Source organism: Thalia democratica, chromosome 2 (genome assembly GCF_965202585.1).
Source record: "Thalia democratica chromosome 2, ktThaDemo2.hap1.1, whole genome shotgun sequence".
Classification (NCBI taxonomy): domain Eukaryota; kingdom Metazoa; phylum Chordata; class Thaliacea; order Salpida; family Salpidae; genus Thalia; species Thalia democratica.
Genome location: NC_139166.1, coordinates 35534686 through 35550748, shown reverse-complemented (window position 1 = coordinate 35550748; position 16063 = coordinate 35534686). Strand labels below are relative to the sequence as shown.

Sequence of the window (16063 nt, the reverse complement as noted above, 5' to 3'; positions counted from 1 at the left end):
TAATTAAATCAAGGGGTATTTGAAAATTTATTTTTGATAGAAAATAAAAATAGTGATATATTTTTCTAGTTTGCAGTCAATTTTGGGTCGCATTGTCTATTTCTAAAAAGTTTTTTTCAATGAAAAATTATCATTGATAGTTAAAGTTATTGAAGGTTAAAAAATTAAGGAGATTTTACAACGTTGTATCTTTATTATTTACTTCAAAGTAGAAGTATTACTAAACTATAAGATACATAATAGCGTAGTAATTATACAAAATTTTTAAACCAAACTATTATATATTGAACCTTAATTATTATCATAATGTTTAGTAAAACTTAATGAAATAAAATCCATACTATTAGAAAATTTTATAATATTTGAAAAAAAATATTTTAAGTTTTCTAATGGACTAATAAAAATCGCGATATAAATTTGATTAATAGTGTCTATTTTACCATTTATTACTTAAAAGCACAAACCTTTTAAAAGAAGTCACACTAAACCTTAATTTTAATTTGCTTACACTTTATTAAGAAACATATAAATTTTTCTATGACCTGTTCGTTTAAATATAAGAAATCTAATTTTAAACTTATTTAAATACATTTTGCTAAATACCAAACATATAATATCAAACAACTCAATATGTTTTTTTCATGAAACATATTAACTAACTTTTTCTCCAAGCCATGATAGGTTACCTTTGGTTGTGACACAGGAATTAACTAAAATTAAGCCATCGATTATATTGTTGTTATTCATCTGCAACACAAAAAATAGTTATTTTTAAAATAATTAAACACTCTAACATGAAAAAAAAAATATTATGATAAATAGCATTATTTATCAAATGAGCACTAAACTTTGAGCTTTTTATTTATTTATTAACATTTTAGCGTGCACAATTTTAAATATTTTTAAAATTTTGAGTTAAATATCTAAAATAAAAAAACAACTACATTTTTAACCTGTTTTTTTGCAAAATATGCACATACAAAAAGGTAGCTATTATTAATAGTATTTTTGATTTATATGTTTGAGCTTTAAAAAAACTAAAAAGTGTGTGTGTAGCTCATAAATATCCTGAAATAACAAATACAGATATATAAACCAGACCAGAGTTTTATTGTAAAACATTGTTTATTGTTTTGAAAACAGTAACCACTACAATTGAAAGTTTAATTTACACCAAACTAAAACTTCAAATCAATACTCTTCTAGACTTTTAATTTAAGGGCATATGATCCACCTAGTTTTTTATAAATTGATTTGATTTTGTAGAATTCGATCATAGCTATCAGAAACTTTATACTGATTTACAAAATCAAAACAAAAGTTAATTTTGATATATAAGCAGTCAAAGTTGGTATGTTCAATAGGATCGTTATGGAAGTTGCAAACAAAAAAGCAAAAAAGTCTATATCACTAAAAATTATATACACTTTTTAACCAACATTCTTAAAAAAATTTCAGTATAAATATTATTAATATTTAAATGTTTTAAGCGAAGGAATACTCTAAGTCTGAATAACGAATATACAATATTCAAAAACTATCTGTTTTCTTTTTATTATTGAATTCTTTAAAAAATCTAACACTTAAAATCTTTAAACTATTTAAAGAATGTTTTTTGGAACATATGAAGTCTCTAGCTTAAAAAAGATAGATTTTAAGTGAATTTTTAAATTCCTGTTAAAATTTATAATTCAAAAATTAAGGTCCCAGTCCATACAACTGTACCGGAAGCTCTTTTTACAAAATGACTTTATCTCAAAAAATGTTTATATTTTAAATTCTATAAAAACTGACTTATAGTATATACTGTAAGCTTTTGTATAAGACTGAGTATTAGTTTTGAAATAAAGATTACTCTTATGCCCTATGCTCTTAAACTAAGCATTATTTAAAAAAAAGTTCCTATAAATTGTTTAATGCAGAGGCTGGTAATAAATAGAGATCATAATTAGAAAGGTTTTAAAATAGTGTTTGTACGTTCTAAAAATATAATTAAAAAAGCAAATTATTTTGAAGTCTTTTTATTCAGAGCTGACATTATACTTATAAGAATTAAAAAATTTCTTACAGCAAATCTCATCAGAATGTTAGCACCAACTCCATCACCAAAAAATATGGCTCTCTTTACACTGAAAAAAAAACAAACAATAGAAAATTTAGTATACTCATAATCTTAAATACATTAGTAAAATAATTGATATAATATAAGTTCTTTTTAAAACAAATATAATATTCAAAAATATTAAGACAGTCTACTCATTAAGTTAACCTGTAATTTTTTTTTTTTAATACAGTCACCTCTCGCGAATCTAGGCACATTGTGTCCACTGCAAAAGTGCGTAACTAAACGAGAGGTAGCAAATATACCTACTATATTGGCTATTTTCTTTTAATAAATTTGATTTTATACAGTATGGAGACTTTCCCACTTTTTTTGTTTACAAAAATAGTTTTTACTGAAGTTGTACATATATGTGAAAAGCTTTTTAATAATAAAAAGTTTTTATCTATACAAAAAAATATACTTTTTTCCTTGCCCATCAAAGATTAAACTTGTCTTGCATGGTATTAGAGAAAGATATTTCAAAAACAACTATATTAAATATTATATAATAAAAAGAAACGAAGGATCAAATTAGCTACAAGTAAAAGATTCATTGAATCAAAATTTAACTTTACGCTATAAACATTGTGAGAAATTGAAAACTGTAACCTGTTTGAATTAAAAGTTTCAAGTGAGCTAAGATACTTAAAATACAAAGAGCAAAGCCATAAAGTTCAATAAGTTTATTATGGAAGGCACAAACTAAAAAACCAAAATCTCAATTCTATTAAAAATCTATCTTCTTTTATATTCTTAAAATTTAAATTTTTACAAAAATAATAATATTATATATATTATCAAGTCATACAAACAACAAACTTACATTATTAAAGGTTTTTCAAATTTTTTTTTTCAAATTTTTTAAAATCTTTAAAAGAGAGTACATAACTAAATGGATGCGTAGATTCGCGGGAGGTGACTATAATTATATTTAACATATTTTTTTTTATATAAACACAGCTTATACAACATTTTGAAGATGTAAACTTACAGCTAAGGTGTAGATAATAAAAACCAAAAGTATAATTTATACCCCGAAACCATACTTACATCTTAGATTTGAATAAATTTTATAAAGTTTAAACTATAAACAAAAACTTATTTACTTCACATAAACTTATAAACTTATGTTAAATGGTTTAGTTTGTTTATCATAGCTTTTAAGAATCATAGAACTAACTTAACACACAACTTAATTAAGAAACTTAATATTATTTGTAAACTTGTAAAAAAATTAAATATATTACAACTAATTAACAGGGTTGCCACAGATCAAGCTAAGAAAAATTTCCTGACTTTTAACTAAAACTTTCTTGACTTTTCTAAATCTAAACTCTTAACTTAAACTTATTCTAAAATACATAATCAAACACTTGAAACTTATAAATATTTTAATCTTATTTTCATACAGGATATAACAGTTTTTTTGATGAATTCAATCATCTAACTTCCATTACATCACTTGAACCACCTGTGTATGATTGATGTATTTGCAACAAACAGCTCTATCAGCAAAATACTTGTATTTTCTAACTTCATACAGTTCTAGTTTGTATGCATACATATAATGTTTAACTTTCTTCTGGATGAAATAGTTTCTAATTTCATACTGTTTTCAAGCAGAGCTTTGTTAATACTAAATCTAGTTCGACCTCAGCCTGGTCATTGTGCAACACAAATAATGGTTGCAACAACTTTCCGAGAGAAGATTTGGCAGGAAATTTTAATGTTTCAAAATAGAACTGGTCCGAGCAATCTTTCTTTTGCTTAAAGCTCTTGAACTTTAATGCAGTGCTTCTGAAATGAGGTTCCGCGGAACCCTAGGGTTCCGCGACGCCTCTCAGGAGTTCCGCGAAGCCTTTCGAAATTTAAAAAAGAACATCTATTTAATCAAACATTTTATGTAAAATTAAAATTAGGGGTTCCGCGGAAAAGTTGAACTTTGGAAAAGGTGCGTCACTAGAAAAAGGTTCAGAAATACTGCTTTAATGCATTCATTGGACAATTTACCAAAGTTCTAAATTGTTCAATGCTAGTATCACCTTCAGAGTTGGAGCACATTTTTTACTATGTTAAGGAGCGCACAATGTTAACAAAACGCTTAACAACAATTGTCACTCCTAATTTTTCAAGGCTATGCGGATTTAGGCATGACATATTTTATACATATGTACTTCCAATAGCCATTCTGCTCCGGAGATTTTCAACCGCTTTTATAAAAAATAATCTATATTCTTTTATGAAATTTAAGACCTTTTGTTCCTAAATTAGGACTTTTTTCTTCAAATTTGCAAGCAAATTGGTTGCAGCACAATTAAGATCAAGGGCAGGTTTTAGGGAAGCTTGATCATTTAATTTAACTTTGAATAACTGGTTAAGCTGAGGTTTGTAACTATCACGTCTTTCATAATGATACACAGCAATTTAATTACCAAGCAAGAAATATCCTCATGCATAAAGACAACAACAGGCTGGGTACTCTGGTACAATGTCAAAAAAGGTTGCATAAGAGATATCCCATAACTAAAGAAATGCAAGAAAATGTTTGTGTATATCACAGTTTCACTGTGAAAGTGTCCTTACCACAGATCATCAATACTAAAGAGCATAAAAAACTGCTTGTTCGTGTAGGGTAGTTGTTCAATATGTTAATAGAAAATTTTTGCAGTTTTACAAAGGATATTTTGTTAATTTATACCAGATGAAGGCATTAGGAAATTAAATAATTTTGTAGATTTCTAGGAAAATTTTGCAATTTTAGTTTGACTTTAAAGGATTTTTAATTCTTTTTTTACTATTTGAAGGCTTTGGAAAATAAGGAATTTTGTAAATTAATCTGACAAAATCTCACTTTTTTTATAATTTTGTCAAACTTCCTGACTATTCCTGACTTTTTTCAAAAACCGCCATTTTTTCCTGACTTTTTTTTTTTTAGTTTTTCATGACTTTTCCTGATTTCCTGACCATGTGGCAACCCTGAATCAAAGCCTTGTTGTAGGAAAATAACTTAATTTTAAGTATAAACTATACTACTCAAATAAATTTATTTAAGTAAAATGTACAAAAAATCAACTCCTTTAAGTAAGAAAATAATTACTTTGCTTGTTTGAAAAAGAAAAGGGTTTATAAGGTATTAAATACCAAATATTTACTACCATATTTACAACAAAACAATTTTTTTTTAATTACATATAACTCACTTTATTTTTTCAAGAACCTTTGGTAAAGCTTCTGCTATGTGATCCATAGATGGATAAATAAAACTGCAATTTAAAAAATAAATGAACTCTTACTATTGTTGAATACACATATATAACTTTTTAAGCCCTGTTATTTTTTATCAAAAATATACAATGATTACCGTACATAATCTTTCTTTGGTGTAAAAGTGATATTTAGAAGTTGTTTTAACAAAAATTAAATAAAGATAATATTAAGTGTTATTAATAAAAAACATCTTTAGATCAAAACTAATTGAAACTCTTAATTGACTTTTGCCCAAGATCTTTTGCACCATCTTCTTGACCAGGTAAAATAATATGGTATACACAAAATCTATCCATAACTGACTGCATAAACTCGCTGCTTAATAAAGGACTGAAGTTGGATGAAGCTGTTAATAAATGTATATAGAATTCTAAAGAACTAATAAGTATTATATAAATTATATAAGTATAAAGATAACATTTTAACAACAATAATAATAACATAATAGGTACAAGTTATTTTTTAGGGTGACTTATAATACCCTTGTATAAAATAAAATGAATTTGAAACATTTAATTGTTTTTTTTACAAGCTGATTTTTGTTTTTTTCTTTAGATTTAAATTTGGATAACCTTTTCTATAGTCGTTTTTAGATTTAAGAATTAAAAAGTGAAGAGTTTAATAAGTTTCTCATACAAGGTGCACACTAAATACCAATAAAAACTTACTCATTAAAAATATATCTTTTCAAACAGTTTTAAATGTAATTTAAATTTTTAGATGATCTTTATTTATTAAAAAAAAAAAAATGTTATGAGAATGAATGTATTTTAATTATAACGGACATATTTAAGAACTTTAATCATGAAATTTTTACATATGAATTTTTTATCATTCTAACACTGAAATATCTGTAACTAATATAGTATCATTTCACATAAATTTGAGGTAAATACTTTTAGTAGCCTAAGAAAAAATAGAAATTAATTAACTTTTAAACTTGAAACTTTAAAATTTAAACTTATATGTTTCTTTAAAAAATTAAAAATATTATATAAAAAGTTCCTGAAGTTTTTTAACCTCTACAATTGTAGATTTTAAAAACTACAAGAAATATCTAAAAATTTTAAGAACTCTAAAATTAATATAATATTACCGTAGGCTAAACGAAACTATTGAAAATATTAATTGTATTTGAAAATCTATTAAAATTTTTATGTCCAGTAAAAATACTTATACTTCATAAAGTTTTAGCACTACAGTTGTAAACTTTTAGAATATAAACTGTTGTACACACTACATTTTTAAACATTTTTATACATTTTAATGATTACACTTAAAAAATCATTGTTCTTAACTAAAATATACCAAAAATGCAGCTGCATTCAACTTACCATTCAATCCAACATTATGAATAGTAATCATTTTGTACTTATTATTGGGATTTCCTTCTCTAACTACTTTTAATTTAGCACTGCAACTGGCATTCTTATAGTTGTAAGTGAATTCAACTGTTACTTGAGACTGTTTAAAATCATTTTAATTCATTATCAAAAACTAAGATTTTTTGTTTTAAAATACTTAAGTATACTAAATAAGATAAATGTTAACTTTCAAAAGTTCAAGAATCTTTTTATAAAACATTATTACTAATATGTAAGCTTGAAAATAAATTTCAATGAATTAAAAAGCTTTGAGATAAGGGTATAGGGGGGTAACGTCCACCTTGAGATCAAAAAAAATTTGGATTCCCTATGCCCTTAAACAAACTTCCAAAATTAAGAAAAAAAATTGTTATGATTTTCAAAAGGAATTTGAAAAAGGAGTTTAAAAATAAATTGGGAAGCTTTTTTTTTATTGCAAGGAATACCACAGAAACAAAAAGGAGGTAAGGGCTTTTTTACAACAATTAATATTAGGTATGATTAAAAAAGTTGCAAGTGTAAAATTATAAGTTGGTGCTAAATAAAAGTGTATGCCCTTAACTTTTAAGTTTAAAACATAGCATGTCATAAAAAATAGCTTAAACCTTTAAATTTACTTATTTCAGGGTTGCCACGCATTTTTTCAAAATTTTTTCCAGGTTTTCCAAATTTTTTCCAGGTTTTTTAAAGTACAGTGCTTATCCACTTATCCGGACACGTCGGGTAAGATTTTTCATTTAACATGTCCAGATAACCAAAAATCTGGATAAGTACAAAAAATATTTTTTTCATTTAGAAATATAACTGCTGCATATAATGCAATTAAAAATAAAAGTATTATAACAAAAACAAATACATAGTAATTGTTAGTAATATATAATAAAATGATAAATAATAAAAGCTAAATTTTTGATTAATTCATTTTTTATAAGTAGAAAAACATCAGACTTACTAACGATATACGTTTTTTGAGGGTCAAGCATGGAAAATTTATCATTTGTAATCCCAACTGCCCTAACTATCAATTTTGAGAATAGATTAATTTTTGTTTAAGAGAAAATATAAACTAAAAAAATTAATTTATTAAATAAAAAATGTCTAAACTGAATTACTTTACATGCTTACAGATTAATGATAACTAAGCTAGATTTGAACAAAGATATAATGTAATCTTTAGTAGTATCATTACGTCAAAATAATTAACAAAATTGTAGAATTTATGAAATCAGTTTAAAATTTTCTTACAGCATAAGAGCTTAAATATTTAGTTCATACAAAAATGTTAGAGTTTAATATTGAAAATTTTTTGAACATTCTTGTGACTGAAACTGTCCAGATAAGTGAGCGTTCAGATAAGCAAAGTCTAGATAAGTGATTAAGCACTGTAATCATTTTTGGGTCTATTTTTAGTTTAAAGTTAAGTTTAAGGTAAGAAACTGTGTTAAATAGTATAAGAACATTGAAAAGATACTGTAGAGGTACTTAAATTGTGATTTTTTAATAATCATGATGATGACAATTTTCATTTATTTATATGATAGATTTTTTGAGTCAAATCGAAATTTTACTACTGAACATGTGATAGTTGTTAAAATTCCAGGTTTTTTAGTAATTTTTGTTCAAAATTCAAAGTTTTTCAAAGTTTTTTTTTAATTTCTCAAACTCCAGGTTTTTCCAGGTTTCCAGGTAAAGTGGAAACCCTGTTATTTATTGCTATAAGTAGTAAAATACTCTCAATAAAGTTTATACACAGCTTTAAGAATATGCAGATATAGAAATCATAAACTTTAGCTAAAGTAATTATTTTAAAACTATATAACAAATAATAGTTTTTTGATTTTTTATATTAAAAAATTATTTAGAAATAACAAACGATATAACAAAATTATTCTGAATATGATTTAATATTAATTCATTACATATATAATTTAAAGCTTCTTTAAAAAGAACTAAATTTTAAGTAAAATTTCTAATGTACTTTAAATCAAATCCACTATTTTGTCATTTATAAACTATTTATAACTGTAAACAAACCTCTAGGGAATTTAAATTTCCATTAAAATCACTTGAAATGTTCTTCATTTCAATGCCCATACTTTAGGTATAAACTAAAAAAATAGTTAACAGTTATTTGGAAACTTATATTTAAATGTCTCATTAAAAAAGAGGTAAAGCTAATCCGAGATACTTTTATTAAAAATAGAAAGGTAAACAGTATAACTAGACGATTAAAATATACAAGGAATCATTTTTTTAAATTTCAACACATATGATTTTAGAACAAAATATATGTTTATAGATAAAATCAAATACTTATTATCAAAATAGTTGTGTAATATAAGCAAAAAATCATAATATAAACAAAATTTATTTCTTGGTAAATTGAACTTTGTTTTTAAAAAAAAACATGTATAAAGTACAGTAGTTAGTATTGTAAAAAATAATTTGTAAGATTTTTAACATAATTAAAAAATCAATAAAAAAAGAAACTGAAAAAACACTATTATACACTTGTGGTTGTAGTTCAAAAAGACAAAATGGATAGTTTAAAAAGATGCATTTAAAAATCTTATGATTGTTGAACCATAGGTATGCTATTTGAACTTCCAGCCTTATCAACCTTTTCATATAAATTTCTTGATGTTCTGTAAACAAAAAATATAAAAGTTGCAGTCACTGTGCCTATGATCATCCCTGCAGCAACATCAGAAAATCTGTGCTTGAAGTCTACAATTCTTGTTCCGCAAACCCATAGACTCCATGCCATAGCAATCAATTGGAAAAAATGACGAGCAAGTCTAAGCTTTAAGATCTTACCAAGGCGATATTCAGAGTATAAAACAAAAAAAATAGCACAGTATAAAGCAAATGATGAATGTCCTGAAGGAAAAGACTTTCTAGCATCTAGTAAGCGGTCTTCAAACTTTTCTGGCTTAATAAGAGGATGTTCTGTGTTTAAACACTTGTAATCACTGATATAGTCATTCATATTATCAGTTGTACAAGTTACATTTGGCCTGCATAAATCCCAAAAATGTGGGCGGAGTCTTCCTACAGTGTGCTTTCCAATGTCAGTAAAAAATTGATTTGCACAAACACCAATTAAGAAGTATCCAACAGCTCTATACACTTCAAAAAATAAAACAGTTTTTAGCGACTTTTCTTTTGAACTTTCTTTAATATATTTTGTCTTTTGAAATTTAATAAACAGAAACTCAATTACTAAAGATCCAGTGAAAACATAAAAAAATCCTTCAATAAATAATGCCCATGAAGGTACCTGACCATCATGATAAGGATATCTTATGCCGGTATCACGACAATAAAATCCATTTATTGTTGTAGGTATTGTGTCAGAGTTAAAAACCACAATAGGAATAGCAAAGACAAGCAAGGAAACAATATCATAAACAAATGACATAAATAATTTATTATCCATCCTTAACAGACTATTAAGTAAAAATTTAATAACGTACTATATTCTGCGGAAAAAACATTTTTATTTCATATAAGTATTTTAATTAAATCTAAATTAGTAATTACAGACTTGGTGGTTCAGAACCAATAATAAATAACTAAACTTTTGAAAGTAAATCGTTAAAACATTATAATATGATAACAACAATTTTAAATAAAAATAGAGCATATTATAAAAATTTTAAATGCATAGCTGCAACTTTTTTAATCAAAAAATTGTGAAAATTTAATTTGTTGAAAATAACAAGAATTCTATAACTTAAAACTACATAAATTACATGTTTTTAATATTCTTATTGCTGTTATTTTTTGTAATGTTTTACTTTTTAGTTTAGTTTCAAGTAAAACTTCTACAGTCTTAAATGTTTTCATAAAAACATTTATATCTTAAAAGTAACTTCAAACCAGAAAGTATAATTAATAATTCTAATTTAAACCTTTACAGATCTTTTTTATTTTACTCTTTATGACACAACTATTTTTAACTAGATATTTAAAAGTTATTATACAAAACTAAAATTTATACCATACTTTTATCAGTTTTAAGCAACTTTATTCTGACTATGTGCTAAATGAAAACAAATCAATAAACTTTTGAAATTTTTAAATTGAGTGATTTGTGTATACAAAGTTGTCAAATGTTTTTGGCAAAGTTTCTCCAGGTTTTCAAACATTCTTCCAAGTTTTTAAAGTTAGACTTTTAGGGTTTATTTTTAGTTAAAAAATAAGTTTAAGGTAAAAACTGTGTTAAATATTATAACAACATTGAAAAGATATCTGAAAGCTTTTTTAAATGTGTTTTTTAATAAATAAAAAAATTGATGATGAAAAACAAATTTATCTATACAATAGATTTTTGGTGTCAAATCCAAATTTTACTACTTAAAATGTTTAAGTTAATTAAAATTTCAGTTTTTTAATGATTTTTGTTCAAAATTCCAGGCTTTTTTTTAATTTCTCAAATTTCAATCTTTTCCAGGTATTTTTTCCTAGATTGTCAAATTCCAAGTTTTTCCAGGATTCCAGATTTTTTGGCAACCCTGGTATAAACTTTCTATCAAAAACTAGTACAAAAACAAAAATTTTTAGAAAACATATAATAAAACACTAACAACTTTTAGAATTCTAACAAAATAAAAACACTGTGTTTAATTTAAGATAAGTCAAGTACGATTTATTTTAAATACATATTTTAGGTATTTACCCCCTTGGACACCTTGGCAAAAGTGATCCTTTGTGCATACTTGAACCATCCCCATAAAAAATACCTACATATTTTTTCTTTATTTTTTTAAATTTATTAAACTTTTTGAGATATGGTTATTTCAATATTTGATAAGAATTAAAACTGTCAGAATTTGAAATGTCGTGTAACCAATAAAAAACAAAAAAAAACTTAAGCTAGACAGCTTAAATTTTTAGAAAAATTTCCTCGAAATAATTAGAAGATTCTTAAGATTTATTCACACTTATTTTTTTTAAACTGTAAAGCAAAAAGATAAAGATCAAAAAATAGGAAAAAAGTTTGGTAATTACCTAGCATTATGTTGCACTAATATCAAGCCAAAATTTTAGTGTACTTGATGCCTTTTTTAATCTTAACTTTAGGCTAAAAATTGATATTTTATAAATATATAAATAAAATTTAACTTATTTATCATTAACTAATAAAACTTAAATATTTAATCACTTTAATTTTACAATATTACCCAATTATGTCAATACAACACTTTATATCAACAACAATACTGTAAATAAAAAAAATTAGATATTGAATTTTTTTTTTCAGTGTATGATAGATAAATTTAATTCTATTTTAGTTTCTATATAGCTTGTTTAGAACAAAGTATCTTTTTCACTAAACATATTAGGACCTTAGGCATAAAGTTATGGTTAGAAATGACATGGAATGTAATATATTTTCAGTTAGATATTAGTACAACATCATCCTAGGTAATTACCAAAAGTTTTTTTTTTGTTAGATAATTTATTTAAAATTTTTAGTATAAAGTTTAAAAATTAGTTATAACATATTTTATTCAATGTTATATATATAAATTTAATTATATAACAAACAATATTGACCAAAACTTTAAAAAAACTATAGGGGGTCCAACATTCTTTTTTTTTACTATTTTAACATTAGCTCTTATATGAAAGCTAAGTACAAACTACAAGCCAGTTTTTTTATAAAATTTAAAAATCTTATTTAACTTTAGAGATATTGTATTTTGTAACCGCAAATTTTTTGGGGTAAATTTTCTTAGAAATTTAAAAAATCACTAAAAATCTATCTTTCTCTTTGTTTTTTGAGCTAGAGACCTCAAACTTTCAGGAAATGTTCATTTTTTAGTTTAAAAGACTTTGAATATTGCAATTTTGAAAATATTAATAAACTAAAAAAATTATATTATTAAAAAAAAAAATAAGTGTTTTTTTTAAGATTTTTTGTTTTTCAAAGTTCAAAAAATTCCTGTGATCAATCTTTTAAAAATTTAATAATAGACTTTCTGTGAAAACTTGCAGAAGATTGGGTAAAAAAATGGGAAGATAAATGAAATAATCTTTTCTGGAGTTTACGGTTTGGCTTTCCATTAGGAACCTATTAAGGTCACTGACTATGATTGCTTATATCTTAAAAATTACTTTGAATTTTTTCATGCAGTTAAAAATGTCTGATAGCTCATATAAAACTCTGTAAAATAAAATCAACTTGTAAAATTCAAGATAGACCCTAGCCCCCCTATTCCCCTAACTATAGATTATATAGAGAAAGTTTCAAAACCATATTTCTTAAGAAATGTAGGAGGAGATAAATTTATAAAAAAATATTATTTTTATTTCGTTTAATTTGCATCTTTCTTCTATAAAGAAATTATGAAACTTTCAAACATTGATAGCTTATGATTCAAAATTTAAGTATTCAAAAAACTTATAATCTACAATTGGATAAACTTCTTAGTAAATCTGTTTTAGACAAGTTAATAGTTTATAATTTGTTGTAATATCTTGAATTTTATTTTAGTACATCAGAATTTATTAATGATTATGTTACTATGACATTTAATGTGTATCAATGTGGCATGTAGTAAAAATGAAAATAGACCAACAAATACAAAAAACCCTACAAAATTAACTATTCTTTTCACAGCTTGGTTATTTGATGCGTTTTAGACATATTTCATTTGAGTTTTTAAATCAATTCCCTAAAAATTTTAAAACAATTCCAATGATTAAAATAGGTTTTCTTCTAATCTTTAATGTTTGTAGATCACTATAAAAACAAAATTATAAAAAAATATTGAAGTCCAAGTAGAAAAAAAGGTTTTGAAGTTGGTCTATTTTCATTTTTACTACATGCCACATTGATACACATTGACATTTACATATTCAAAAGTGTATGTATACTCTAATATAGTATTCTTTATTGCTTAAATTGTCATATGTAATTTGACTTTCTCTTTTGTAAAGTCTAATTTGGTCTTTTTTCTCGTTTTCTCATATTTTATAATAATTAAGACTTTGGAGAACTTAGTATAGATTTAAAACTAAATACAAACGGTTGATTTTTTTTTTGCATTTTAGAAAAGATATTTAATTTGTAAAGTTTATACAAAACTTCAAAATTTACTTAAAAAAAACTTTCAGTACGTACTTAATTTATTAAGTCAGGTTTTAGAAAACTGCGGCCCGCGAAGGATGAAAGTGAGGTCTGCATTCTGCAAGCATATCTTTACTTTAGATGGTATGCATTACGCAGCCCACAAACATGCAAATTTGGTCCGCAAAAAAAAAATTCAACTTCTAAATAAGTATTCTAAGAGTTAAAAAGTCGTAGGTACAATTTACAGTAACCTCTCGCTTATTTACGCACATTGTGTCCATAGAAAAAGTGCGTAAAGATGCGAGAGATCGTAAAGAAACGAGAGGTACCAAATATACTTACTATAATGGCTGTTTTTTATATTGATTCTAGTTATAAGCAGACTGGGAACTTTCCCACTTTTAATAATTTGTTTACTTTATTTATAAATTTGAAAACAAAAGATAAAACTATACATATTTAAAAAAAAAGGTTTTAAATTTATGTAAAATAATAGTACTTGTAGAAAAAATTTACTAATTTAAACAACAAATAGATTTTTGCTTTATATTTGTTTGTATGTGACTTATTTAATACTTAACATTTATATTCTATTCTACTTCGCGAAACTAATTTATAATTAAGTATTTTTTTACAATTAAGAAATGGTGTGGTGTCTATATTAAAGTTTGTTTCTATAGTCTTTAAAAATTTTTTGCCTCTAGTGCTGTAATAGATTTCTTCTTTTAAACAAAAATATATAAAGTATAAGAAAAATATTCAATAAAAATTGTTTATGTTACTAAAAGTTTTTTAATTAGACCTTTGCCCACATAAGGATAAACTTCTCTTACATTGTATTAATATATTATCTATTATCTTATATTAAACTAAATGTTTATCAATAAGTAAAGGAACATAAGTTTACAAAGTATAAAGAAATAAAGAGGTGAATTAGCATTTAAAAGCATATTTTAAATTAGAAATATACAATAAACCTATTTTGTGCAATATTAAAAAGAATTAAAATTTTCTATTTTTTGAATTTTTTAGAATTCTAAAATGCGTAACTAAACGAGAGTGCGTAACGTCACGAGTGCGTAAAGATCCGAGATGTTACTGTAATTAAGATTATAAACTTACACTTGATATTTTGGATCTAAAGTGAACAGATAAACTAAAACTACAATTTCTTATGAGTTACAGCGAGTCATAATTTGTAGACAAAGTGTTTAGTGGCTTATCCATATCTTTTTTTCTTAAAGAAAAAATTGTTTCAAAACAAATTAGTAATAAAAAAGTTATTAGAAAAGCAAAAATGTTTTTTTAATTAATATAAAACCGGAGTATATCAACTAACTAAAGAAATAAAAATTATTTTTTTATTGTTTTTTCTGTTTAAAGAGATTTTTCTTATCCGAAGATGTTTGCTGTTGTAAATCAAAAAAATTAATTAAAATCTTTTTTATCTGCAAAGTTCAATTAAGTATTTATTACAACACATTGCATAACTAGTATAGTTATTTAAAAAATCTAATTAAAGTATTATGATAAAAAGTTCTTTAATTAAACCTACAAAATAACTTTGTAATTGTAAAAATTTTCTTGTAAGTGTTGAATTTGAGATTTGAACTACTTTAGTAATTGATCAACATTATTTCTAAAGGTTTAAAAATATTAAATTTTTTAAGTTGTAACCATACAATACCTAATCAACTAAATATAAGCAAAATTACAATATAAGAAAAAAAATCGGTTGTACATGAAAACGTTTACTATAAAAAGTTATAAAATTTAACGGTTTATTATGAGAGTTGAAAAGTCTAACCTGGTAAATAAAACTATTTTTGTTTGAATAAACTTGGCTTTGAAGTTTTAAAAATTTAGCTTCCAGAATATATAACAAAAAAATTGTAATACTTTTTCTTAAAGTTACTTGCACATTTATAATTCTCAATTAAGCTTTGGTCAGTCGGAGAAGAGAAAACTTCTTAGGTTTTCAGATTGACCCTAGATAATTTTCGGTACATGCTAATAATCCCTAAAAAGAACCATTAAGACATTTTTCCGCATAATCACCACCACAATGACAACCGAACTTTTAGTTAAGTTACTTTTGTATATAGTATAAGAACAAATTAAAAACATTTTTCTTTCTTTTGGTTATCTGGGTAGCTTAATATCGAAATATTTGAGAAAATAAAAAGTTCTATAGATTTCAAAATAGTTAACTCTTAGAAGTATCCAGTTTTCTTAAAAATTCCTTGC

General features: G+C 24.3%; 2 protein-coding genes across 4 annotated transcripts in view; both read right to left on the bottom strand.

Moving 5' to 3' along the window:
• The window catches only part of LOC145830143 (protein NDRG1-like), a 28724-nt gene extending 19879 nt beyond the window's left edge, over positions 1 to 8845 (bottom strand). For all 3 annotated transcript variants that reach the window (XM_082938035.1, XM_082938034.1, XM_082938036.1), the window contains exons 1-6: positions 8770 to 8845; positions 6706 to 6835; positions 5597 to 5717; positions 5305 to 5367; positions 2069 to 2129; positions 661 to 747 (exon numbers count right to left, since the gene is read on the bottom strand). In XM_082938035.1, coding sequence (XP_082794161.1) covers positions 661 to 747; positions 2069 to 2129; positions 5305 to 5367; positions 5597 to 5717; positions 6706 to 6835; positions 8770 to 8829 — 522 coding nt within the window. In that variant the 5' untranslated portion in view covers positions 8830 to 8845. The remainder of the gene's footprint in view (positions 1 to 660; positions 748 to 2068; positions 2130 to 5304; positions 5368 to 5596; positions 5718 to 6705; positions 6836 to 8769) is intronic.
• Positions 8846 to 8849: 4 nt separating this feature from the next.
• Positions 8850 to 10213, bottom strand: LOC145830144 (phospholipid phosphatase 1-like). The gene has a single exon (XM_082938037.1). It carries the CDS (start codon positions 10172 to 10174, stop codon positions 9305 to 9307), a length of 870 nt encoding a protein of 289 aa, XP_082794163.1. The 5' UTR covers positions 10175 to 10213; the 3' UTR covers positions 8850 to 9304.
• Between the last annotated feature and the right edge of the window lie 5850 nt (positions 10214 to 16063).

Coding starts and splice junctions, on each gene's coding strand:
- LOC145830144 (XM_082938037.1), bottom strand. CDS start 10,174: ATGGATAATAAATTATTTATGTCATTTGTTTATGATATTGTTTCCTTG.